This window comes from Rhineura floridana, chromosome 12, assembly GCF_030035675.1.
Source record: "Rhineura floridana isolate rRhiFlo1 chromosome 12, rRhiFlo1.hap2, whole genome shotgun sequence".
Taxonomy (NCBI): Eukaryota; Metazoa; Chordata; class Lepidosauria; order Squamata; family Rhineuridae; genus Rhineura; species Rhineura floridana.
The window spans coordinates 2,205,867-2,233,517 of NC_084491.1; the positions used below are offsets into that span (position 1 = coordinate 2,205,867).

Genomic DNA, 27,651 nt, shown 5'->3' on the forward strand with positions numbered 1-27,651 from the left:
CAGGGGAGATCCTAAGAGATAAAGGGCTTGCACTGGTATTTGATGTAGACAAACTGACTGTATTTCTTTGTGGGTGGGTGATTCGGAGAGAGAAAAAGTTACAACCATTCTGCGAATGGCACACCCTCCATTTTGTGGTGGCCCACATCACTTTTTCAAAATTGCAAGTGTGTCCACAGGCTCAAAAGGGTTGGGGACCCCCTACTTTAAGGTGCCTCAAGATTTTTCTTTTTTTTTTTGCTCTTAAACACTGGGAATGTTTACATCAGAGCCCAATAATAGGTCACACCAATTCCTCCAGAGTTACACATATTCCTTTAAAATCCCAGCGTTCTGAGATTGTGATTGTTTTCTTTTTCTTTTATTTACAGAATGTCATCAATGAACAAACACAGCCCTTTACAAAATAGCATGAACAACAACAGAAGGCAAGTCTCTGTTCCAAGGAACTCACAATATAAGGGTTGTATTCAACAAAGGCCTATGCAAAGCAGACCCACTGAAATTAATGAATCCATGTCAGTCGTGTCTTTTAACTTCAATGGATCTTTTCTGAGTAGGATTAGCATTGAATACCCAGCCACCGAAATCTTCAAAACAATAAGAGAAATGAGAGGAAAAGGATGAGAAGGTGGGATTTGCATATGTGTATTTCTGTGTATGTAAGCTTTATTTTGGTGTGTGTGGGGGAGAGAATAGAGTCGCTCTTGTAAATGTATCTTCTTATTTTTAAAAGGCTTTTAAATGGAGTGACACAATCAGCTTGTGAACATAACCGCCTTGTGCTATATTACAGATGACAAGGGCTTTGTAGGGTTCAGCAAATTACTAGATGCACAAACAGTCACAATTATGTTAGAGCAAAATAACTCATCACAGAAGGGAGATAAGCCCTCCTGCTGCAGGCACACTCAATTTGCCCAACACCTGATCTCAAAAATAAACTTCTGCTTGTTGAAAAATCCCAGGCCCTGGCTATAATTGAATAAGCCATATCCCCAAGTCCTGTTTATAATATAATGCAAACCCGCAGTTAAAGAAATGACCAAATGGTTTTAGACTTTCTTTTCTCGCATAATACTGTTGAACTCACCAACCTTCTCCAAGTAGTGAGAAGTTCCAGGGGCTAACCCAGGTTCCGTTTTCTTTGAAAGGAAATTGCTGGAGGCTTATGGCGCTTTGTAATGGTCGAGTTCATTGACTCAAGTTAATGAGCGGTGTTACTCGATACCAAGCATCCTTTTCTTGGATGTTTGCATCGGTAAAGCCATGTGTGCCTCCAGACGTATGAGCTTCATAAGATCTATGAAAATTCTACCTTTTACTCCTTACAAATGGCGTGTGGTTATTACCTGCCACTCCCGTGATGTAGCTAAACAAATCCTTCATTTAAGGAACTCCCTGGGTAAAATGGGATTCTCTGTGCAGAGATACTATTTAGATACGTCTACTCCTACTCCATTGGAAATACCTTCCATGCAATCAGCGCATTGCAGTTTCTTGTCATCAGATATCAAAACAAGTAATACTGTTCATTCACCATCCATGTGTGAGCTTATTGCTAAAGCAACTAGCCAATATGAGAAGGGGGATTATTTCCAATCACCAGGGGTACTATCTCAGGAATTGGAACCTGAGGAAAGTCAGCTTGCGGAACTATACTCTTCATTACCTGAGCCAGAAAGAGTGTCGTTAATCAACAGGCTTCTACATTTGATACATCGACTTAGAACGTCGTCGCAGGCTAAAAGTACAGCAGAAATGTCGCCACCCACCAAATTGTCAAAGCCAGAATGCCCTCAGCAAAACACGTGCGCCGGTTCTATAAGAAATCATAAAGCAAACACTCCCTTACAAGCAGGTGAGGAATGGGTTAGATCAAGATTTCTGTACCCTAATGAACTTGGATCTCTGTCGGGGAAAATGAATTCGTCAGTATTCACAAAAGCAACTTCTTCGTATCAACAATGGAGCGATTTTCAGCGATGCTGCAGGTTCCTTAAACCAAATAATGGAGCTTAATTGACAACCTCCTGCAACACTTAATTACGAAGCCCCTACTTTTTCAAATGCTTACTTTTCATCCCCAAAGGCTCCCAATCCTGTCTCTTCATTTAATCGCTCTTTACATTTTCTCTCATGGAACATCGCAGCATGGAATGCTAAGTCAACTGATCAAGAATGGATCACTTACCTTTCGAGCTACGATATCATCCTTCTTCAGGAGACTTGGATTACCTACAAACCCTATTTAAATGGCTTTTCTACTGCACATCTTCCAGCGTTACCCCCAACGAAAGGCACAGCAAAAGGGGGTATGGCGATTTTCTTTCCCACTTCCTTGGATATTCAAATATTCTATCTTCGACCCCTGGATTCCTCCGTGATGGCAGCTCTAATATCCTTTGAGGCGGTTTCTTTATTGCTTGTTAATGTATATATGTCTCCTACGCTGACGCGTATCTCCACAGAAAAGCGTTGGGAGGAGTTAGATCAATACATACTAGAATTAGAAATGGCCCATCCTCATGCACATCTGATAAATAATGGGTGATTTTAATGCAAGGATAGGTCCCAATAACAACGCTTTGCTCGCATCTAAATTATGGCGTGGTGAGGACTGTGACCACTCTGCTTTCCCCTTTTCTAGAAAATCGAAAGATCCAAAAATTAATACTGGAGGAATTTGTCTAGCACCTTTTGTAGCCTCACACCATCTGACCATTTTAAATGGTCTTGAGCAGGTTGACGACTGTGCAGAATATACATTTATATCCAAGATGGGAAGCAGCGTAATCGATTACGCGCTAATATCTTACAAATTACTTATCTTGATCGAAAAATTCGCTATCGGTAACAAACTAAATAGTGATCACCTGCCCCTGTCTCTCATGCCGTATCACTGAGAGGTTCCGCTTAACTTCCAATTTTAACCCCACAGTAAACTACTCTAACTTTCAATATAAGAGATTCACTTGGACGTCCTCATTAGCCTCTAGGATAGAAGTTTTTTTGTTAACTCCAAAAACTTTGGACACCAGGAGGCACTTAATGAACTTAGATTCTTTAGATGCACTTCTTAAGGTATATACTTCCTTAATTTATATGTTTAACAATATAATGAGTTTTGCGTTTGCTGACCACAAGGCACGTAGGAATAGGGGCCCCAAATGGTTCGATAAAGATTGCTTATTGCTTAAACGCCAGTTATGTTATGTTTATCTTCAATACCGCCAACAACAACTGGATCATCTTCCTCCAATGTTTATTTAATTAAAAGAAGATACAAGGCAACTATAGCTGCTAAAAAAAACTTAGCAGATAAAGAGGAGTGGAATAATCTCATACGAGTGTCTAGGAATAAAAACTCAACAAAATTCTGGTCAATAATCTCGAATGCTTTAGACCTTCGCGTCTGGTTATTTGTAACATCTCTTCCCATACCTGGGAATGTTACTTTATGTCCCTATATAAAAATGACTGCTCTAAGGTCACTTCTGCATTCTCACCCCGAGTCCTCCTCGCTTACGCCCTGGCTGCCCGTGAGTCCAATTGAAATTAGGACTCTGATTGTCAGGCTGAAAACAGGCAAAGCGCCCGGGTCAGACAATATTCCTCCTGAACTTTTAAATTTTTTTCCAGATTGTTGGGCCCCGCTGCTTGCAAAACTCTTTACCAGATTTAACGAATCGGGTCTTTTCCCATCATCTTGGCGAGAAGCAATAGTCATTCCCATTTTTAAAAAAGGGGATAGAGAGGATCCCTCTAACTACCATCCCATCAGTCTCTTATCAGTCATTGCTAAACTATATGCGTCTTACTTGAAAGTTAAACTCCAGAATTGGATGGATGATCAAAATATACTTGTTAAGGAACAGGCAGGATTTAGAAAACGTTCATCCGTTTTACATCACTGCCTTATTTTACAACATCTGGCGGAAAAATATAGCAAACAGAAGGGCAATGGTTTATATGTCGCCTTTATTGATTTAAAGGCTGCATTTGACTCGATCCCTCGGGATATTCTGTGGTCTAAATCATCCAAAACTTCTATTGATAAAAGACTTTTATTTTTGATGTACCATCTGCATCAACAGACTTCCCTACGTGTATGCTGTGGTAAAGAGGGCGGGTTAACTAACTCTATCCCCACGTCCACAGGGGTGAGACAGGGATGTATACTTGCCCCTCTCCTTTTCAATCTATTTTTAAATGACTTGAATGAACACTGCCTATCTCATGATTTCCATACTCCCAAGATTGCGGATGAGAGATGCCCTTTGTTACTATATGCGGACGATGCTGTGATTCTCTCACTATCGAAGGTTGGCCTAAAACATACACTAAGGGCGTTTATGTCCTATTGTATAGAGAACCATCTAACAATAAATTTCGATAAAACGAAAATTTTAGTGTTTTCCAAGCGAATAATCACCCCAGTTTGGACAGTCAACGAACATCCAATTGAACAAGTAGCCCACTATAAATACCTTGGCATCACCTTCCATTCTTCAATGAATTGGTCTTTTCATATAAGAATGACGCTAAGGAGAATTAAGAACTCCCTAAATAGCCTGATTCGTTATTTTTATTATAAAGGGGCACAATTCATTCCTGCGGTCATTCAGATATTTAAAAATAAAATCATTCCCCAAATTCTATATGGAGCCCAAATTTGGATTCATTACTTGGACCATACAGTTGAAGCAGTACTTTCCTCTTTTTTACGACGCTTGGTAGGTGTCCCCGGATGTGCGCCCTTGGCGGTGCTTAGATTAGAATGTGGGTTTATCTCAATGGAATGCCAGGCTTGGCTGGCGACTGTAAATTATTGGGTCAAAATATCAACTAATATCACATCTGGCCTTCTATCCTTATTTTGGAATGATAATTGGCCATCAAAATGGAACCATAAATTGGAAATGAAACTATTACAAATGGGTCTTTCAAAGGAATACTTACTATCTCATTCTCCAAGCGATGCTTTAGCTATAATACGCTCACGAATTAAGGATATTGATTATCAAACTACAATCTCCTTAGCTTCTAAAATATGTTCCCCATTGTACTTGAAATTAAACTCTCTCCCTGAAAAGTTTAGTTCCTATTTAGATCTGCTTACAATTCCTAAATTTCGCCTAGCATTCTCCAAAGCCAGGTTTAACGTTTTATATTCTGCGGTTCTGGAAGGGAGGTTCAGGGGGGTCCCCTATGAGCAGCGTGTCTGCCCTTGTGGTGCAGGTATTGAAACCCTTCATCATAGCTTTTTCTCATGCCCCTTGTACTCTCAGATTCGCTTTAAGTTTCTTAATGATATACTGCTAAAAGCTTCTCATAAGTCGCCTGAAGCTACCATTGTTTATTTGCTATCTGGTTCTGATAAAGAAATCACCTTCCAAGTTGCTAAGTTTGTTTATGCGGCCCAACAAAAACGCATTTCTCTTACATGTATTTAACTTTTGCTGCGTATATTGTTTTTTTTTTTGTTTATATATACTGTTGTATTGTTCTTAAATACGGGTCTGTGACTGTAAATAAACTAACTAACTGACTCAAGTATACAGGTTTAGGTGAAGGCACAGCTAAACACTCCAACAGGCAGCCCAAGGCCGCTGAAACAGGCAGCTGTCCTATACTCACACCATTAGTCCACCTTGCTCAGTATCATCTGCACCAACCAGCAGAGGCTCTCTGGGAGCTCAGACATGGGTCACTCCCAGCCTTACCTGGAGATGCCAAGAACTGAACATGGAACCTTCTGCATGCAAAGCAGGTCCTCTGCCACTGCACTACAGTCTTTCCGCTGCTCCCACATCAGAGAGAGACAGTCAATGCCCCAAAATGTTAGATTACAGAGTCCAAACTCAACTTTCTGTCTGTTTCATCTATTTTCATCTCACTAAAACATCTGGCTCTGGCTCAAACATCAGGGTGGAGGCTGTTCGGGGTGTGTGTGTGTGTGTTCCCTTGCACTTGCAGATGCCTAGATTATGCCATCCTTGGATAGGAGTGGTGAGCAGAGCTTGGAAAAGATACTGTTTTGAACGACAACTTCCATCAGCCCCAGCCAGCATGGCCACTGGATTGGACTGATGGGAGTTATAGTTCAAAAAAGTAACTTTCCCAAGCTCTGGGGAGAGAAAGGTATGCCTCTTTTTAGGTACTTCCTAGCCCTTCAGAAGACTTAAGGAAGATTGTTTCTCTCAATTAGCTTCCATGGAAAGAGTTACCAAAATGCCCTGGGCTATTAACAGGCTATGATCCAGACCACGACTCTGGCCAGGTATGCCACAAGGCAACCCACAGTGACTGTCCCATTCACAGAAATCTGATAGTAAAACATATAACAATACACTCCTTGTGTTTGATTAGGGCAGGGGTAGGGGTTCACTTTTGTTCGGCGATCAAAAAGTGGCTTACCCTTTGCAAGGACACTTCTGACAAGTGGCTGAGTCTGCCCACTTGTCAATCCAAGTTCACCACACAGGACTGGGGCTTCCATTTAGTGAAGAATTTAAACAGTACCAAATGCAAGCCGCATTGCAAACCATCTGAAGCCAGCAGCATGGATTTGGCACAGAATGCAAGCCTAGCTGCTTTTGCAAGGATTGGCTCCACCAGGAGCTTTGACTGAAACTCCCAAGTGGAACCTATCCCAGCGGAACTTGCTTTGGTGCTGCGTTTAAATACAACTGCAAGTCTTGCTTCCTGCAAAGGGAGGCGCTAAGCTCAGAGAGCTGGGCTGGCGCCAGGCATGACAGGGCCCTTAGGCACCAGCCTGGCCTGGGTGCTGGCACCTGCATGCATGCACACCCCACCTACCTACCTACTGAGCGGGAGGGGGTGGGACAGTGGGCGCGAGTGGGTGTGGGCAGCGAGCCAGCGGGCAGCTCCCTCCCTGCAATCTGTGGCAGGGACCCTGCTGTGGATTGAGGAAAGGGAATGCTACTCCCCCTATTCCCCCGCCCTAATGAGGGGCCCTTCAGCGGGCCCTGTGGGCTGCCGGGCCCTTGGACAGGACCCCACCTGGCTGCCCTTTGGTGCTGGCCCTGTCAGAGAGCTCACAGGTGGAAAAGGGAGACAGAATTGAGGCTGAGGGTGAAGAGGCCAAGTCCTGAAGAGTGAGTTTCTAGTTATTTTACCATTCATGGGCTGTGTTTTTTTCAGTGCGCATGGGATCTCTTTTGAATTTGAATTTAACACTGCACCCATTTACAGCCTGTTCCCAGAAGAACGTAAGAAGAGCAACTGGTGTTTAGAAGCATATTGCCTTCAAGGAGACAAAACAAAGCTATTGTGGCTAGTAGCCATGGATAGCCTTTTCCTCCCTGAATTTGTCTAATCCTCTTTTAAAGCTGTCCAAGTCGGTGGCCATCTCTGCCTCTCCCATCGGTTAACTATGTGTTGTGTGAAGATTAAGCCCTTTCTTTGGGTTGTCCTGAATCTTCCACTATTTGGCCATGAGTGTTTGAATGCTTTGCATATTTTGGTGTTTTTTAGGGAGGGTGTTTATGAATCCTGCTTTGATAGGATAGTCCACCACATGCGTTCCCCACTCCTGATCTTTGAGGAGGCAAGTGTTCTTCATCGGCCCTTTCAATACAAGTTCTAACCCTTATCATTCATGCTTGTGCAAAGTGTCTTTTCACCAAAGTTCCTATCTGTCTGTAGTTCTGCCACCATCATCCCTGACCATTGGTCTTGCTGGCTGGAGCTGGTGGGAGTTGGAGTCCAACCATCTCTGGAAGGCTACAGATTTTCCATCCCCTGTATAGACTTGGGTGTAGCCTCATGTCTGCAGGTCTTGATTTATAAACTGTACTCCTTTGCTAGAGCTTATATGCTATTAGTGTACTGTGACTGGCTGCTAACTGGAATTCAAGTGGTTGTGGGGAGTCATTTGGGGTTGATAATTTACTCCAATCAGTGACCGTTCCTGTCCTGCAAGCATAATGTTATGCTGTTGTCAGGGATGAGACTGGCTCGGAGCAAGCAAAGGATTCCAACTAAGCTCTGCTTCAGCATTCTGCCTCCAAATCTGCCCCCATTTGCCCCTTTTGCTGGCAGGGTTACCCCCTGACATCACATCTTTCTAGAGCAAAGGTAGTGCTGCAGCAGCCTATCACTTTCTTCTGCTGGTTCAAGGAGAGTTTATAGCAGTCCTGTCTTGACCTAGTAGGTATAACCCAAAGATAGGATCACTTCCTGTGAAAAACATTTTGCATTTAAAAATCTCATACTAGACTTTATCAGTATTAATCAAGGGGAAGCCATGTGTGTTGTCCCCACTTTACAGCCAGGAAATGCACCAAACGTTGCTGAAGTGAGGGGTTAGGGCGAGATAAGATATGCAGACGATACCATACTACTAGCAAAAACCAGTAATGATTTGAAACGAATGCTGATGAAGGTTAAAGAGGAAAGCACAAATGCAGGACTTACAGCTGAACGTCAAGAAGACGAAAGTAATGACAACAGAAGATTTATGTAACTTTAAAGTTGACAGTGAGGACATTGAACTTGTCAAGGATTATCAATACCTTCACATAGTTATTAACCAAAATGGAGACAATAGTCAAGAAATCAGAAGAAGGCTAGGACTGGGGAGGGCAGCTGTGAAAGAACTAGAAAAGGTCCTCAAAAGCAAAGATGTATCACTGAACACTAAAGTCATGACAATTCAGACCATGGTATTTCCGATCTCTATGCATGGATATGAAAGTTGGACAGTGAAAAAAGCTGATAAGAGAAAAATCAATGCATTTGAAATGTGGTGTTGGAGAAGAGCTTTGTGGATACCATGGACTGCGAAAAAGACAAATCATTGGGTGTTAGAACAAATTAAACCAGAACTATCACTAGAAGTTAAAATGATGAACCTGAGTTTATCATACTTTGGACACATCATGAGAAGACATGATTCACTAGAAAAGACCATAATGCTGGGAAAAGCAGAAGGGAGTAGAAAAAGAGGAAGGCCAAACAAGAGATGGATTGATTCCATCAAGGAAGCCACAGACCTGGACTTACAAGATCTGACCAGGGTGGTTCATGACAGAGGCTCGTGGAGGTCGCTGATTCATAGGGTCATCATAAGTCGTAGTCGACCTGAAGGCACAGAACAAAAAAATAGGAACATGACCCTTGAAAAGTTACATATTAGAACTTTGTATTATGGGCTAGACTCCACCCCTCAGACTTTCCTTTGCCCTGCTTTTCTGTTTCCAGTTCAGTTTTGTTCTCTATCCAGCCAGCAATAGAGAAGCATGCTTGTTTACTTTTAGTATGGAGTAAGAGTTTGTTTATTCTGCAGTTATTATAATGAGCAGAATAGGACTGGGTGCTGATTGCTAAAGGGTGAAATACAAAGATAACTTAAAGTGATCTGAAAAAATGGCTACCTTAAGTAACCTTTTACTCTTTACTCACTGTACTCACAGTCATACAGTTCTTTTTCTTCTTTTTCTTGCATACTTGATGGCAAAGGATGAAAACAGCCCTAGAGGAATATCTGATCTCTCATTTTCCCAATACGCACCGCTCAGCATGAGGGTCTTTTCTGGGTTTTGTACAGAAAAATCAACCCGGCAGCCAATAATAAAAAAAATGCACCAATTACTTTCCACAAATAGTTTCCAATTACTTAGAGAGTCCTTTGTACAGCAGCCACCTAAAAAGTTTTCTGTTGATTGTCCAACAGGAAGGAAAATCTAAAGACAAAACTGAAACGAGGGACTCTCAAGAAGTGCCACGCTGGGCTCCTGCCACTGGGCTCCTGCTGAGAGGAAGGGCAGGATATAAATAAATAAATAAAGAAGGCATTAACAAACACACCCTATAGTATTTATTTCCTCTCTGTCTTTCCCTAAACTTGTAGTATAGACAAGTTTGGTGTCTGAGTGGAATCTAAAACTGACATACCTAATGCAGCATCAAAGCCAAGCTCAGGAGGTCATTGTCCTCGCCTAAGTAGTTCAGTTCATGAAGAATCAGAACACAGGGACAGACCACAGGTGAAAGCGGACCGTAACTATAGGCAAAGTCAAGCTTGAGTCTAGGATTCCTGCAGCAAGTCTCACTTCATCTCTCCTTAGATGTTACTCTTTTTCTTTCCCAATTCTGGCATTAAAGTCTCCTGCTATTAATACTGGAGTATCAAGATATTGTTCCCCCAATTGGTTCAAAAGACTCTCCATTTTATACCATACGTTTGGGTCAGCATAGGGTGATGGAGGATGTATATACACATTAATTACAATAAGGCTATAATTTGCAATCTTTACAATCCAAGCTGTCACATATGTGTCCACTACTCCAATCTCCCTCAATGATGTTGAAATAAATCACGCTAACTCATTGGTGGGATGACCCCATTTTTTTTTAAAGACAGGAAAATCCACGAAAATCAATATTTTCTATTGTGCAAGTTTCTTGCAATAGAATCGAGTAAAAACCTCTCAAGAACTCCCCCATTGCATTATCTATGCTCTTTGCCCCCCACCCAGCTATATTCCATGACAATATCAGAATTTGGTTCTTTCTTGAGCTCTGCAGTCATAAAGGACGGCTATCCATCTCGAGATAGCAGCTGTAATTCACCATTATTGTTCTAAGTGATTGCCCTATTTCGTTCTCTATAGCTCTCCCATTTGGGGTGTACCTCTTCTTTCGAGGCCAAAAAGTTTATTTCAGCTTGTACTTGCTTAGCCTTTGGCCCTCTAAACCAAAGGTTCTCTACCTGGTCCTGAGTGGGTAGGGCTGCACCTTCCATGTTCAATTTCATAATGGGCAAAGCAGCAACCTTTGGTCCAAGGGAGCCCAATGCATTTTCATGTAAATATCTAAAGTCCAGCCACTCCTCAAGGGTTGGTGGTTTTTATTAGCAAAGATGATTGTTTTTTCTGCGTAGCATGGGCTGTCCATTCCAAGTAGAATAAATCCCTAGATGACCGAGTGATTTTTCTGTCAGAATGATCATTACTCCGTCTCAGGTATAGTTCCAGCCACATCCTTCCTATCTGGTGTTTGCAGAGGGACACCCTCCATGAGCAGCTCTGTGTCCAGGGATATAACGGTTCAATAATTCCTTTGATTGTAGATTTGGGTGAAGTAGCTTTAGAGAAAGGTTGGTCTGCAACTGTTCCCCCGTAGCTTGCTGTTTAAGCATCTGTACCTCATCTGACTTGTTCATAATTTCACATTGTTCCTTATTGGGAAGTTTATGAAAGGTGATTATCAGGCCTCCTTCTGCTGGCTCGGTCCAATCCAGCTGTCCTGGGGCTGGGCTGTTTGGCGCTGGCTTGCTCAGATCTGAAGTCATTAGTATAGAGGCCTTAAGATTTTCCTCCATTGCAGTTTTATCTCAAATAGACACTATGGTCAGATCGTCCCACCAAATTAGATCACCACTACCTAAGTGGGTAGTGAAGAGGTAACTTTTTCTCCCCAAATCCTTTTTAAATAGCACCAGTGGTCTTACTATTGTGTCTTTAAAATACCGGTAAGGGACCACCCCTTTCTGGGCTAATTGATCTTCCTTTCCCATTATCAATGCTGGGATTCTTCAGGGGCTGAAAATTAAGAGAATTTTGAGTTTGTCCATTATTAAAGAGCCTCTTGATTGATTTGAGGTCTATGTTACCTAAGGAGGGAGCCAGCAGTATTTTCAAATGTTGTCTGGCCCAGAAGACCGATCCCCAATTAGGGAGAGGTCCCCTATATGGGAGCAGGTGAACTATAATTTCACATGGTCTCAATACCAAGCTGTTTAGATAGGCTGTAGTTCTTATTTCTTTACCCTCGGACAAGGTAAAAAAAGTGTGCTTGACTGATCTTTGTCTGTACCTCCTGAAGATGAACATTGAAGGGCACAGGAATGGAGGGTGCCTCTTAATTAAGTAATCCAGCATCTCCACTGTTACCAGCATTTTATAAATAGATTGAACTGCCTGGCTAATCAACAGACATTGTTTCACCAGCAGATCTGCTTTTCTGCACTTTGTTCCTCTTTGGTCAAAAAAGGGGGAGATGCACTGGCAGCCTTAGTCTCATCCAGCTCAGATCTCTCATCAATCACTTCTGAGCACAGAGATTCAAAACGGTTCTGGAATGGAATTGCAAATTTCTCAGAGCTACGCTTAACTTCCATTGGCCAGAGATAATTCTCCAAAGCGCTTTGTTCAAAACTTGGAAGCACCTCATTATCATCCTTATCGAAACTCCTGGATGTTTTGTTTCCCCATCTCTACTGTTGTTAGACACTCTTACTCTCAGTTGTTTAAATAGGGTTCCTCTAATGTAATGCTGGATATTATGCTGTATTTGCAAAAATCAGCAACCATTACCCAGAAGGGTTTAAAAATATATAATATTAAAAAATTAAAGTAATAATAAGAGTTTATAAATCAGGATCCACTCCCTGCACAAGTTGTGTTGGTTTTGAAAATTTCAAAAGACCCAAAAATATCACACAGTGAAGGACTCCCAGCCGGCGGCTTGCAGCAATACAGAGAAAACCCTTTACCTCTGTAAAAAGATAATGCAAATGTACTCGGTGCCTATATATGTCAATTAGTGCTGCCAAGCAAATTGCAGCATTTTAAAATGGTTAAAAACAATTAAACCCATTTGAAAATGAAAAGCTAATCATATAACCACAAAGCTCAAAGCACAGCAGCCTCCTCATAGAGACACAGGTTTGCAGATTCCCTGAAATACTGAATCCTGCTACCTCCCTGTACTCCTTGATTATGGAAACAATCAGAGGAATATCTCCACTGCGTGAGATAACATTAAAGCGATGTGGTCTGCAGACATGCTGATTAAATGCTGCATATGTTTGAGGCTGTAGCCCTGGATTTTAGTCTCAAGATTTGGGCAACTGTTCCAAAATCGTAAGGATGACAATAGGAACCCTTGTTTGGTAACCCTTGATAGCTAAAAAGGGTGGGAGTCCAAATTAATTGTACATGTCACTGCAGATTACACTGAGTATAATTTTCCTATCACATTAAGGAATTTACTGTCAACCTTATACTTCTGTAATCCTTGTTTTAGGACTGCAGGAGTCAAAGGCCTTGAATGCATCAAGGGTGATGTAAACCCTTTTTCTTGACACAGAAAAAGAACAAGGAACCATGTTGTCCTATTAGAAAAATGCAAAAATCCACACTCAAGACAACCAGAATGTCACATGTTGAATGAAGTTTTAAATACAGCTGTGTATGTATTTTTCAACTGTTTTAATGTAACCTGATTTGTTGTAACCTCCCTGAAATAACATGTTGAAGGGCAGGCTATACATTTCTTCCTATATTAGTTTTGTAAGCATCACACTTGCATAAAGGGGGAGCTTTGGTGACTCATGGGGGGGACCAGGGGAGGACTTTCATGACTGTAGGCAGGGTTGGTGGGTCAAGCGAGTGGGGGCAGCAGCCCCTAATTACAAATAAATAAATACATAAAATATAAATATTAAATACATAAATAAAACTAATTTGAGCACTGGTTAAAACAAAGGCTTGGTGAGGCAGGCTGCCTCTTGATCTGCCAGCCAGTCAGATTAAGTTCAGAGCAACACAGGCTGATGTGACAAGCCCAAGGAAGATGTGATGGTAGAGGAGGACAGTCAGTGGGGTAAGGGAAGCCACCAGTCAGCAACATTACAGGCAAGCTGAAGAAGCTTCTCAAACGTCTTGAAGTCATCCTTGCTCCTGACTTCTAAGCTTAGCTACTTCCCCAGGCTCCCCACTGCACCCATTTCCCACCACATATTTAATGCAATCCTATAAACAGCTCTGTCTCTGCAGCCTCCTACCGTGCATGGGGATCTGTGGGCCAGGGTGAAGGAACATTTACAAACTGGAGCGCTCCCTCATTTCCCTCACCCTGCCTTCCTTACATGTCCGGATCAGGCCTCGCTCTCACTTTAGCACTGGATGTCACTAAAGAGCAGTTGTGAATTGTACCCAGTTCCCTAGAGCCAAAACAGAAGCTTTGGGGCAAGCGGTTTGGATTCTCTTGGACTGCAATTATGGTAAAACCATTTGTACTAAAGGAAACAGAGGAACAGCTAACCCCCGACAATCTGCATCCAAGAGAGATCTGGCTGCCTGATTCCCCAGGCAGTGCTCAAACTGGTTTTATTTCTTTTTTACATTTATACCCCCTGCAAATCCTACCTACCTTCATAGAAAGAGGAGATCCTGGATTAGTTACACTTGCACACCTGTCCACGTTACTGCAGTGACATACATGCAGGTCTGCCAGTCACTGCCTGCAGTTCCCCACTCCTCTCTTTGGCATCTCAAGGTGCAGTACAAATGCTGCAATTCTGTGTGCCTGCCATTTTAAGTCTTCCCTTTGTGGCTTACAGAAATTTCAACTTGTGTGTGTGCACTGAGAAATAGTAGAACATGTGCTTGCACACAAGCAGCAAGAGCCTGCAACTCTCTTTAATATGGTTCATCTATCAGATATTTTTCCTCCTACAGCCAAAGCCCTAGAAAATGTCATTCGCTGATGCTCTCAGAAAGACCGTAAGAAAGGGAGGGAAGAAACAAGCACTGTGGCTTGAAATCAAAGAAAGCAGAGGAATGGAGTGCCAAGTAATCTTTTTCTTGGCCTCCAGGTCTTTGTGTCCATATTTATGCAAAGCAAAAATCCAGGCTGGCTTCGATGATGTCAGCTCTACACTGCATCAGCAGTGTCCGGGGGGGGGGGCTGGAAATTCCTGGGTCTTTGGCAGGGAAGGAAAGTCCTTAGCTAGCAGTCGGGTTGTAAATCTGCCAGGCCTATCCGAAGCGTACTTGCCGAGTCAGAAGTCCAGAAGCGAGGTCAGTGGAGGTCCGGGATCAATTGCCAAGGAGGTCAGTCAAAGAGATGCTGCAGGAAAACTAGGTCTACACAAAGCCACGCCTGACATTGCAGTCAGCAACAAGCTGCAGCCAAGGTGTGCCTTATAAAGAGCAGGATGGACAGCAGGTGTGAGCCCTCAGCGTTTGGGCCTTAAGGAGACAGGCCTGCCTCTCTTCTGCCTGACCTTCTGCTGTCTACGTTCTGCAGGTGAGGGGGGAGTATCCTGTTCACTGTCTGTGTCTGGCTGCAGGGACTCTGGTGTATCTGGGGTGCTCTGCAGCTGAGGGGGAGAAGGAGCTGGATTCTCAGGAGGCTCCTCCATGTCTCCTTCTGAGTCTGCTGCTCCTGGGTCTGCTGCTGTTACTCCCGAGTCGTCCTCATCTGAGGAGTCCTCTGACGGGGCCATGACAGATGATAGCAGCAAGACTCTCAACTGCTCAATGGGAAGTGGAGAACTATGATATGACTACAAGCACAAAAGCAAAGGCTTTGCAGCCAGACTTTTGCTCAAACACAATTGTAGCTCTCCAGAGGTGACTGCAGCACATATCTCTTCGTATGGCAAACAGGAGCAAAGGTGAGTGTGCATTAAATGGATGATCATGAAATAAGAAGCCTTACAATTACCCCATCATGACTCCCATCTCCATGTTTCAACTTCAAGATGTATTTTCCCCTCCAAGTCATTCCTCTATTGAAGTTAAAGTTATGCACCCAGGCACATGCTGCCAGAACACTGACTCATCTGTACATATCAGCTGACTACTTCCCTCGCCAGCTCCTGCAGCCAGCAGCAGTTCTTGCTCAATGAATTGTAGTCATCTGGCTGATAAAGCAGGAACATCTGGGAATTGGCACTGAGATCAGATACAGGGAAAGCGCATGGCAGTTGGAAGAGGAAAAATAGGTCAGCATGATACAGCAAAGTGGTGACCGACGTCAGCTTGCTCTTTCTGAATCAGAAGACTGAGCAGAAATACTGAATTTGTTTAATTAACAAGGAAGAGGTAGCCGCAGTGTTGGATGAGACAGGCCAACCACCATCCATCCTCTGATTAACAGTGACCATAGAGTTGACTCAAATACTAGAAGCTTGCTCTCAATTTTATGACTTTTGGTTGGCCCTATTAAAAGTACTGCCCAACCATAGTTCAAGAAAGTTACCATTTTCTAGACATCCAAACAGAACAGAACTACTTCTCCTTGTCAGTTACATGGATACTTTCTTCCGGTTTAAGAATATTAAAATACATTTCAAGCACTAGGCAATCTCAGGAAAGGAAATTGTTGGCACAGACTCCCCCCCCCCCAGTTCTCCCCTTGTACACAGCTCAGCCACTTTCTCCCATGAGCCAAAAAGGCTTTTTTTTCTTTGATTCAAAAGATGGTCTTCTAAGTGCTAACAGCAATATCCTTTTTATTACATAAAAGAGTGCTGCTGGCTCTGGCCAAAAGCCCATCTAGTCCAACTTCCTGTTCTCACAGTGCCCAATCAAATGCCTGTGGGAAGCCCGCAGGGAGGACCTGAGAAATCCTCTGCCCACTTATGATTCCCAGCAACTAGTATTTAAAGGAACACAACATCCAACAGTGAAGACAGCCACAACAGGCACTGTGGTTAGCTGCCACTGATAACCTCAGCTTAAACCCCTTTTAAAGCACTCCACGTTGGTAGCCATTGGTACCTCTTGTGGAAGCGAATTCCATAGTTTAATTATGTCCTGGGGGAAGAAATGCCTCTTTTCTCTGTTCTGTAACTTACAACATTCAGCTTCACTGGATAGCCTTGAATTCTGGTATAATGAAGGAGAAACACATCTCTTCCTGTGTTTCATGCTTAATTTTATACACCTCCATCATGTGTCCTCTCACTCATTTTTTAAAGAGCCCCAAACGCTGCAACCTTTCCTCATAGGAGAGTCACTCCATCCCCTTGATCATCTTGGTTGCCCTTTTTTGAACTTTTTTCAGTGCTACAACATCCTTTTTGAAGTGAGGCAACCAGAACTGAACGCATGATTTTTCAGAGCACGATCTGTGTAACAGCATTCTGACTTTGGCATGGGATTCACTTTTCCCCCCGGACATTTATTTAAGATATCCACCACAACTCCAATCTCTTTCCTGATCAGTCACCATGAAGTTAGGATTGTTTGCCACAAATGTGCATTACTTTACACTTGCTTACATTTAGCCATTTTACTGCCTATTCACACTCACTTTAGAGATCGTTTTGGAGATCTTCATTATCCATTTTTGCTTTAACTACCATGGACACGTTTATGTTGTCAACAAACTTGGGCCCCACTGCTCACCTCTAATTCAAGGTCATTTTACCTACCCATCCCATGAAACATTTCTTGTAAATTATTAATCGGCAACAGTTTTGTGGATTCAACTGTATTAGATGCATTTTAAGAGACAGGACAAGAAAAGCAAACAGCAGAGTGTTCAAATTCTCCCTGCCGCTTCCCTTTAAAAATGCTTCTGGTCAAGAGTTTATTTTGGGGAATATAAATTAATTGAGGCAAAAGCAGAGCCTCACCTACACTCTAGGGATGACAAATTGTGTAGACTTGAATATCCTTTTTTAAAACATTAGCTCTTCATTTCTGAACATAACAATGATATCTTGCCCTATCTTCAGGGAACTACAAGCAAGACTGGGTGGCTCATACACTTTGGTGGAGGTGCAGAACAGGGCTGTGGATTCCGGAAAAGAGCAGCTTTCATTTTTAGTAAAGAAAAGAAACTTTCATGTTTCTGAAGGTATGTTGGCAGGTGCCGTTAAGAGACTGAAATTTTGCACGCAAAGCAGGCGCTTTAGGACTGAGCTACAGCCCTTTTCTCCTCTCTGTTGCTGCTTCTTCAAAAAGGATGTTGTGGTTCCAAACTCACATGTATTGGCTGTTTACATGGAATCCGATGTCTCAAACTCCTCAAAAGCCAAGCTCTTCAGCTGGATTTGTGGTCCTCATGGTAGCATACAAATTTGGAGGCAATTTCTGATAAACGTTCTGCAAGGAGGTGGTCAAGTGGAACTTCCACTGACCAGGATAAGGGATTTTGTCTCAACAGCCTGTCCCCATTTTGTGGCTGTCCTGCAATATTATCAACAAACATTTAGAACCCTCATATATAAAAAAGAACTCTTCAGCATGAAAAATTGTGTTAAGTCAAAGTAGAATAAAGTATGTTCTTTATAATAACATACTTATTCTGCAAACACAGATTAAATTCTCAATGCATACACCCTCTTTAACATTCTAAAAGCTGTGGAAATCTAATGTGTAATCCAGATATAAGCATACGGTTTAAGTAAAACAAAAAGGACAACAATGAGTTAGTTATGTAGACTGAGAAGATTTTCTATGCATACCTTTCAGGAACATTACACAGCCTTTAGGCTAGCCTTCTCCAACCTGATGCACTTCAGATGCTTTGCACTATAGCTTGTACTACAATGGCTAATGGGAGATGCAGTCACCAGGCTGGGGAAGGCTTATTTAGTTAGTGGGGAGAATGGACGACAGCATCTTTGAAGAGTTGTCTCTCACTTGACAGCAGATTTTGAAGTCTACCAGAAAAAAAATTCCAGGAAACCTTTTGCCATGACACCTGTGACTGCAAGGGTAACACTGAACTAGCCTACAATCTAACCTTGGCAAACAGCCTTCAGCAGGGGATGAAGCTGATCTGATTCAGGTGTGTGTCAGCTTTGGAGTATTTTAGATCATCCACAAAACGAAGGGACAATATCAATAGTTGCTCTGTTGGGTTACAAGCATGTGCATGTGTTACTTTTTTCTGTTTGTTTTAACAGCAAGAGGGATACGGGCCTGATGAGGGATTTTTCTTGGTTTGTTGGTTTTGCTCTTCAACACATTGTTTGAGAGGAAATAACGCTTACCATACAGAATGTGCTTTTTTCAGCCAGGGATCTAATTTTCTGTATGTTTCAGCACAGTCTGTTTTTATGTACTGCTTAGTTTTATTTAGAATGCCCAGGATGGGATAAATAATGAATGGCATTGTCTTCTGGTGGGCCCCAATCAGCCTTGGGCTGCAGCCGGAGCCACAATAGCTACACACCTCTTCTAGATTTTCACAACAGAGTTTCACAAAATACTAGGAAGAACTATTAAGTGGCAGCAGCAGGCTTGCTTGGAAAATCTTAAGTTCTAGATGGTGTTACAAACCACCTTAATGTTTTCTTAAATTGCAAACAATTGACCAACAGGGCAAATTGCTAGTTACAATTGTTTTCCTGAACAGATTTCTCTATGATGCAATCATTAGCCACTAGTTCCTGTTCTCAGCTTTGCAGGTGTACACCTCTAGACAAAAAGAAAACTAAGAAGAAATACCTTTGGACTTAAAAAAACCCCTGAGTTTCTCTCACTCAAGCTCTTGCACACATGTGGTGCTGGGTTAACAGGCACAGCTACATTTGCTGCCCATAGAGAACTTCCCCTCTGAAAGCAGAAACGATTCTCCAATAGCCGCTCACATGATCTACTTTACATGATGTCGCCACATTCTCCAGCAAGTCAAAGAGGAATCCTGCAGAAACCGGTAATTTTTACAACAGCTGAAACGTTGCATTGTCCAGCAACAGGGAAATCTCGTTATCTGAGTTGCTCAGTATATTCCTTTGGGAGCCAGTTTGTGAAGACATTCCCGCTGTGTAGAACTTCTTAAGAAAAAGCCACATTCTGCAGCCCTCTAGTCATCAAAATCAGGAATGTCATCATAGGAATAGCCCCTGTAGCCTTTGGAAGCAAAATATGCAATTCGCAAGTGATAGAAGCCGGGAAGAAAGACCAGGATCCCAATGATCAGGACAGGGATAGCGCGATCTGTTCCCTGGAAGACAGAAGGGTAAGGACTGGTTCACACATGTGCATAGAATTGCTAGACATCTCTACGCCTGAGTAATGTGCGAGCTGAAGTGAGGAGAGATGAAAGGTCTCCCTTGTGATAGCCCATTCACACGCTTGAGTCATTGCATGTCAAGTGCTGCATGGGGAAACCAGTGCTAGGACACTTAAAGCCAGAAGGAACGAGAAGGCCACTCGCTGTAAACTGGGACCAGTCACATCAGCCGCCTTCCTCACTTTCTCCCACACCATGCAAACCACCAAGTGGGTGTACAGGTGCAGCACTTAAAATGGTAGCCCGGCAGACGCCCCGGCTGCCTCCAGCAACACACATCTTAGAGAGGGATAAAGTCTTTCTCCAGGATCAGGGGAGCAGAGTATTCCTTCTTGGTCCAATATATGGCAATACGTTAAAGACTGGCTACAAGACAAAAACCATCCACTCAGTATCCCCAAAGGGGAAAAAAATCTTATTGGTGGCACGTCTGTGTCAGTAAACATCCCTATTCTACCAGTGGTAGATCCTGATGTCACCAGGGAAATTGGGAGAGGACCTCCAAGATCAGCCAATGACTGTGGACATTCTAAACAAGAAGGGAGGGGAAGTATCTGTGTGCTCTCAATGTCATGGCGCTCACTGGGGCATCTGGTTGGCCACTTTGAGAACAGGAGGTTGGACTTGATGAACCTTGGTGTGATATGGCTGCAGGGCTCTTGCGATGTCCTCATGTGCTCAAGTGCCTGAAACTGAGAATGCATTCCTTCCTCCATGATGAAATGTGGACACAATGTCTCCGCTTGTGGAATGTGTCAATCCTCAGCTCTGGGCTTTCAAAAGCGTGAGAAGTGGATTCGCACTTCCCACTCAGGCCCATGGAAGAGTCTGAAGGTATGTGGCACTCCATGGCTTCTTAAGCTAAGTATCTGGAAGGGAGGACTCTGGGGAACCATACAGGAGCTCCTCTTTGGAAGAACAGCAGAGCTAAAACAGATCACTAAAGAAAACTTCACACACACCCCGATCAAAACTGAGGCACTCTGGCAAGCCTTGGTACCATGGCCCCAAAGCCCCCTCTAAATCCCGCATCCAAGATAGATTCCAATATGCATACTTCAGCTATACTTTGTGCATTCCCCAAGAATGCTTTTGATGTCTTGTGTCACAGACAGCTGCACATGCACACTTGCTTAATGAGAGATGCAGGGCTAAGCCACCTCTTGGAAGAGGGCTGGACAACTTACTCCTTTGCTGATATATCCTGCAAGAAGCAGAGCACCAATAATAATGAGAAGGGTGCCGATCAGGAACAACACTGTAGCCAGAGCAATGGCCTTGTAGGGGATCTTGGGAGGGCTCTTCTTGAACTAAAGAAAGAAGGAGAGAGAGGTCAGCATTAAAAGCCTCGCAGCCATATTCAAGCAATATGAAAACAACACAGTCTGAAGTCACTTCCCTGGAACAGTGACAGCCACTAGCCTGGATGACTTTGAAACAAAGATTAGACAAACTTATAGAAGTCAGATCTATCAACAGCCATTTGTCATGATGAGTGGAACCTCCACGTTCACAAGCAGTATACGGATCCCTGGGATCAGACGCTGGGAGCAGTAGTCGTCACACCCACCCATGCCCTTGTCAAAAGTCTCAAGAGGGATCTGCTTGGCTGCTGGTGGAAATAGAACAGGGGGTTGGACAGACCCTGGGTCAGATCTAAGGCCATCGAGGTGCACTTGCAGCCCCCCAAAAAACATGCTATACATCCAGATGCATAGAAGCTGATGTGTTTCAATGTTTTTCTGTTGCTGTTTTTAATTTGTTTTTCAAATGTTTTAAATTGTTTTTAACAGTTTTATTGATAATTTTAACGTCTCTTGTAAACTACTTAGAGGTGGGGGGGTTTTACAATCCAGCGGTATATAAATTTTAATAAATAAAGCTTCCCTGAGGATATATGCCTGGACGCTACTCCTGCAGATAAACATAGATTCTCCAGAGTGAACGATGTAACCGGGGTGATGGGGCAATCTTGCAGGGAAAATGGCTTTAAGGCTTCGTTCAAGCTGCCCAGATCAACTCTCAGTTTAGCACAGAAACAGCCTATGCAGATTAATTCGCCAGCAAAAAAAACCCTCCATCTGGTGGATATGCAGAGTAAAGGGATCCTTCTTTCAATGGCAAAATGAATGCTCTCAGATCAGATCAGCCTGGAGTGCTCTTCACTCAAGTCCCACCCAGGAAGGTTCTGCTGTTCCAGGTGCAAGAGTCACCACCAATAGGGAAGGGAGGTTCAGCCAATCCAGCAGAGAATTCCAGTTCCTTTCAAGGGAGGAGAGGTGGCCTTAATGAGGATGGCCCACTAGTGTGACAATGCTGCCCCCTGGTGGCCAATGTCTGCTGCATCTTCACAAACGCACACAAGAGAAAAAAACCTGATCAACCCCAGAAGAGGGTTTGGAAGCAAACCAAAGATATCTCACTCTGTTGGCACTGCACCCAGGACTGGGTTTATTCCGAGGAGATATTTCTCAGCATCCTTCAGCTTATGAAATGAATGTTGCTGGTCACCGAAATGAATGCAAAATATTGCTGAGAATTTAACATAATAATTAATATTTATCTCTTTTGCAAGGAAGCATTCTCTATGGAAAGATTTTTGCTGGTCAGCCACCTGTTTTGTGAAATCTGGAAATATCAAAATATGATGCCATTCTGCTTTCCACTGAAGTTTCCCCTTCTCTCTGGCATTCTGTAACAGAAACTCTTTATCAAAGAATCTCACAACAGATGGATGAAGTCTACAAGTGGCTCGTACAGAGGGAGTTGAGACACAATAAGCTCTCTCTCTCTCATCAGATTGGTCATCTTCCTGTAGCACTAACACTTCTCATAACAGATCCTCTATAAACCTAATTGGCTGACCTTATTCACTATTAGCAGGAACGCCAAGAATTCTCAGATGGGGTTTGCAGTGGAGGCTTTCAAGTTGACCTCTCCTGTTGTTGCTGTTATGTGCCTTCAAGTCGATTACGACTCATGGTGACCCTATGAATCAGGGACCTCCAAGAGCATCTGTCATGAATCACCCTGTTCAGATCTTGTAAGTTCAGGTCTGTGGCTTCCTTTATGGCATCAATCCATCTCTTGTTTGGCCTTCCTCTTTTTTTGCTCCCTTCTGTTTTCCCCAGCATTACTATCTTTTCTAATGTATTAAACTTCTGTAGTGCTGCCACTGCTGTATCATGAGTTGCAATGGTGAACAGTAGAGTGGAAATTCTGCTCTTTGCTTCTCAAAAAACAACAACTATTTTATCAACAGAGTCTTGAAGTTGATCAAAAGAGTCTTTAATAGGCTTGAGCAGCCATTAATTTCCCAGCCATGTCTTCAAGAATCAACATAACATTCATATCTCCATCAACCCCAGCTAAAGTTCTTGGCAGACGCACTAGTTGCAGGTGGCGTAGCCTTCCTACTGTTTCCCTTAGATGACATAGCATTACTAAGAAAAAACACTCTTTGTAATTAGGTGAGAGAAGAAGAAACATAATCACCTGCCTGCAGCCCACTAGTTCAGTTTGTGTACTTTTCAAGTTTCATACAAGCCAACAGCCATGGGAGTAAGCAAAAGAGCATCCAACTACGCTGCCATCTAGAACCGGAAGGTCAGCATTTCCCCATTTATAATAAATGCAGTGTGCAGCAACAGGAGAAGCCTCCTCCTCCTCTAGTGCCAATATCCATCTGAAATTCACCCTGCCCATCTCAACTGACCCCCTCCACGCTGTCCTGAGTCTTCAGGCATGTGCAGAAGAATTAGGAGAAGGGTGGAGCATTCTCTCTTTTGTGCTGTGATTTCAAGAAGGGGACACATAGCAGGAGCCTCTCTTGCTACTCGCCAGAAGAGGCTCCTACTGTTTGTTACATTCTCCAAGCTATCAAAGAATGAGATGTCTGGGAAACATGCATGTGTGAATGAGTTCACAGCTCCACAGAACCAGAGCGAATAAAGGAAATCAGCCAGGAGGCAAGGCACCGAGTAATTTCTTATTTATATACACAGGGGCTGTTAAATCTTGATAGCAACCCTAAGATAACTTCTGAATGCTGACTGTGTAAACACACAAGTCCCAAAGTACAAAAGCCGTTGGATTATACAGAATGCTTCAGTTGCCAGTCCCAACCAATGACCACACATAAGACAAGGAGGCTATGGGAGGCTTTGCAAGGAAGATGTGAATGCAAGTGAGGATCACAACATAAGAGCAGGTGGTGCTTCTGAAATGCAAGGAAGTAATTTTGCCCCAGTTTCCCCCTTTTACCTGTAGGTCAATGTAGCCATCATCTGTGCTAGCGAGCTTGGAATATTTCACTTTGCTGCTGGGAACTGAAGCTGCTAGATTAGTTCGTGACGGCATCTTTACCAGCAGGAAGCCTCAGAACCTATAACTTTGGACAGAGAGACAAAGCTCTTGAGGGGATGGGAACAGAGAACAAGGATGAACAACTGAATTTAATACAGGAGAGGAACTGAGAACAATTAACCTCTGTAGACGGGGGGAATGCTGTGGACATAATATATTTTGATTTCAGCAAAATTTTTGACAAAGGGCCCCATATTCTGATTAACAAGCTAGACAATGTGGACTGGATGGAACAACTATCAGGTGGATCCACAGTTGGCTACAGAATTGTACTCAAAGAGTGCTTATCAGTGGTTCCTTCTCAAACTGCGGGGAGGTAACAAGCAGGGTAGCGCAGGGCTCAGTCCTGGGCTCAGTGCTCTTCAACATTTTTATTAATTACTAGGGGAGGAGGTGCAGGGAATGCTCATCAAATCTGCAGATGATACAAAATTGGGAGGGATAGCTAATACCTTAGAAGGCAGAAACAGAATTCAAAGGGATCTTGATAGGCTGGTGCATTGGGCTGAGAACAACAGAATGTAAACAAAAAAATGAAATTTAACAAGGAGAAGTGCAAAGTTCTACACCTAGGAAAAGGAAATCAAATAAGATGGGGGATACTTGGCTCAGCAATACAACATGCAAGTCATATAGGGCTTTGTACACCAGGACCAACATCTTGAATAGAGCCCAGTGACTAAGTGGCAGCCACTGCCACATTCTAAAGATCTCTGGGCAGGAAGCTCTCAGTTCAAACCCCGCCTCAGTTGTAAGGGTTCCTGAGATAGCAAATGTTACCTGAAACGTGCTTTGAACATTCAAAACATTCACACACATATGCATGATTTCATTTTTTGGTTCCATGCCTCCACAGAAACAGAAAGGACTCTATTCCATCTCCGGTGTGAGAAGCATCCTCTCCTCTCATCCCAGACACACACAGATTCCACAGGAATCCAGCCTTTTCAGACCCAGAGCCAACTTTCTTCTGCAACAACATCACCTGTGGTGTCATGTATCAGGCCTCAAACCCACAATGCACTCAGCTAGCTCAAGGAAAGGCTCATATTGCTTCAAGAAGAGAAGGATACTGAGCTGACAGCTTCTCAGAAGGCACTAAATTAGCTACTTCTTTAAAGTTCTATTTCTGAGAATATCTATTTATATCTTGAATGCAAACAGCTTTGGAAAAATATATTGAAAAGCAATACAGAAATACCATGACTAAGCAAAAATGTTAAGATCACTCGGCAGTGGATTCTAATTTCCAATACCTTTATGAAGCACAGTTGTCCGTATTCATTTTAGGAACATCTGTTAAGAAGGTAACCCCCGCCAAAAATGTGAAGGCCTGGAGAAAAAAACCCTGTTTTTCACCCTTTTTTCCTGGATTTTCCCCAGGCCTTCAAATCTCTAGCCCCAGCCATTCCGTTGAGCATGTCTCTTGCATCTTCAGAATTTCATCCAAAAGAAGCTGCAATGTCAATCCTCATGCCTGTGATCAGATTTTACATAAAGATCCATAAGAGAGAAGGATGAAAATATATGAAAAATTCACTGCCTTTCTTCTAAGGAGCCAATGGCATTTTATTCTCTCAATAGCACGTGAGGTATCGGGCTGAGAGAAGGTGGTGTTTGTCCCAAGAACCAACAACTTCCATGGACAAGTGGAGGGAGGGGTTTGTACCCCCACCCTAATATTCTGTTCACCACATCTCTCTTCTTCTCTATTTATTTATTTATTTATGTATTACATTTATATACCGCCCCACAGCCGAAGCTCTCTGAGCGGTTTACAGCAATTAAAAACCAATAAAAACAAATACTGTATACAAATTTTAAAACACAAAAAACAAATTTAAAAAACAATTAAAAAAATTAGATAGACTTAAAACTCCTAGTCTCCTCTGCCACGCTAACGAGTCAAGAAACCCTCAATATTTGGGTTAACCTTTAAGAAAGCTCAAGTGCCTGATTTGTTCAGTCCCATTTTGGACAGAGAGAGATGGTCTTGGAAAAGTGTGGCCACATGCCAAATCCCTTTAGAGCACATGATTTTGAACATCGGCTGTGTGACCCCAACAAGCCTATTGGAATTATCTCCCAGAGCAGAGGACTGCAGACTCTGCATGGAGCAGATCCTAGTCTGTCACTCCATCTACTGCACCACTGGCCTACCTCAGCTGCATGTTATCAAGACACAAAACAAAGTGTGACCAGATGATGGGGAAAGCTCTGCCAGTCTCTGCTGTTGGCACTGAAGAGGAGGTGCTTGAAGAGTCCTTTGCAGCAGGAGGAGCCACTGTTGCTGCTCTCTGGCCCCACCCTAGCTCAGTTTTTAAAAGGCAGCCGCTGTTTTCACTGGGGCTGACAATGCGTAGTAACAGAGCAATTACTTTTAATCTTGCCCTTGTTGGTACCATTTGGGAAACACCTTCCTTCAAATTTCCCAACATCTAACAGCTACGTTAATTGATTTTTCTGAGTTATTTCTAAAGCCTAAAATCAATTTTAAAAGCCAAAACAGAAGATCCCACTGTCCACACAGCTGTCGTCCAAACCTACATTATTTTGTCAACTACTGCGAGTTGCATGGAATAATAATTTCTTTAAAATATGGTGCGAAATACTCCTCCAAGCGAGGAGCGCCGCAGATTTAGCGACGCCTACAGCTGAAGGCGACCGCATGCTCCCCGGCCTGCTCCGGGAGACGGACTCCAAGGACGGCACTTTCTCGCCTTTCTTAGTGGAGGCGGAGGCCCTCCTTTTGACTTGCTCTAGTTACTGCGATGATTCATTTTATTTATTTACTTATTGCATTTATATGCCGCCCCACAGCGGAAGCTCTCTGGAAGGCTGACAGTGACGATTGCACCGTTTTCTGGCGGGGCGGCCCAAACCCGTTTTATACGACAAGGCAGAGCAAAGAAGCCCTCGGGGCGCTGGGGGCCAAGCGGCTACCCGCCCCGTGTGCAGCGGGGCACCGAAAGAAAGCCCTGGGGGGCGAGGGGCGCTTCCGTCCGCCCAGCGCCCGCTCAGTCCCGAGCGACGCGAGGCCGAGCGAGGCGCGGCCATTTCGGAGCCCCGAGCCGCCCAGAGACCGACAAGCCAGGGTGAGTCGGAGCCAAGGGCCAGACGAGCCGCCCTTGCACGCGTGTCGGCATCTCCACGAGCTCCCCAGGCGCGGCCTACCTGCTGGTCAGCCGCAGGGCAACGCGCCCTACCCGCAACGCTCGGCCCGCCCCGGAAGTCTGCCGGCCCCGCCAGATACATTTCCGGGTCGTGGGCTGGGCTGCCGAGCCGGGCGTAGCCGGCAGGGGGCAACGCCGACCGGCGCTCGCTTCTCCCGCGGCAACGCGGCGGGCTCTCCGTCTCGTGGGTTACTCCTGCTTGGCGTTGGCCAGGACGCGCAACCGGAGCTGCCGGCCGAGCGTCAGGCTGCTGTGCGCCAGGGCAGCTGCGCAGCTCCTGGCAGGGTGGGGCAGACTGCAGGAAAGGCCCGCCCCGCAGAGC

The 27,651-nt window shown here is 43.7% G+C and overlaps 1 protein-coding gene across 6 annotated transcripts; it reads right to left on the bottom strand.

Moving 5' to 3' along the window:
• Nucleotides 1-331: 331 nt before the first annotated feature.
• On the bottom strand, nucleotides 332-27,566 carry TMEM230 (transmembrane protein 230). Of its 6 annotated transcripts, XR_009758615.1 has the most exons (5): nucleotides 27,331-27,566; nucleotides 24,055-24,181; nucleotides 20,979-21,101; nucleotides 14,185-19,722; nucleotides 332-9,108 (listed from the first exon to the last, which is right to left on the bottom strand). XR_009758615.1 is itself a non-coding variant. In XM_061592246.1 (4 exons), the coding sequence occupies exons 2-4, from the start codon at nucleotides 24,148-24,150 to the stop codon at nucleotides 19,582-19,584; spliced, it is 360 nt and encodes a 119-aa protein (XP_061448230.1). In that variant the 5' UTR covers nucleotides 24,151-24,181; nucleotides 27,331-27,566; the 3' UTR covers nucleotides 332-19,581. The 6 variants fall into 6 exon arrangements, 5 of the variants coding, with proteins under 5 accessions (XP_061448230.1, XP_061448233.1, XP_061448234.1 ...); XM_061592246.1 differs by having other exon boundaries at nucleotides 332-19,722; XM_061592249.1 differs by lacking the exon at nucleotides 27,331-27,566 and adding an exon at nucleotides 26,950-27,315 and having other exon boundaries at nucleotides 332-19,722.
• Nucleotides 27,567-27,651: the final 85 nt, after the last annotated feature.

Excerpts from the sequence above, each read along its gene's own strand:
- TMEM230 (XM_061592246.1), bottom strand. The coding sequence starts at position 24,150 with ATGCCGTCACGAACTAATCTAGCAGCTTCAGTTCCCAGCAGCAAAGTG. Across the intron at positions 21,102-24,054 it reads ATGGCTACATTGACCTACAG|TTCAAGAAGAGCCCTCCCAA; the intron begins GTAAAAGGGGGA and ends TTCTTTCTTTAG. Across the intron at positions 19,723-20,978 it reads CAGGATATATCAGCAAAGGA|GGAACAGATCGCGCTATCCC; the intron begins GTAAGTTGTCCA and ends TCTGTCTTCCAG.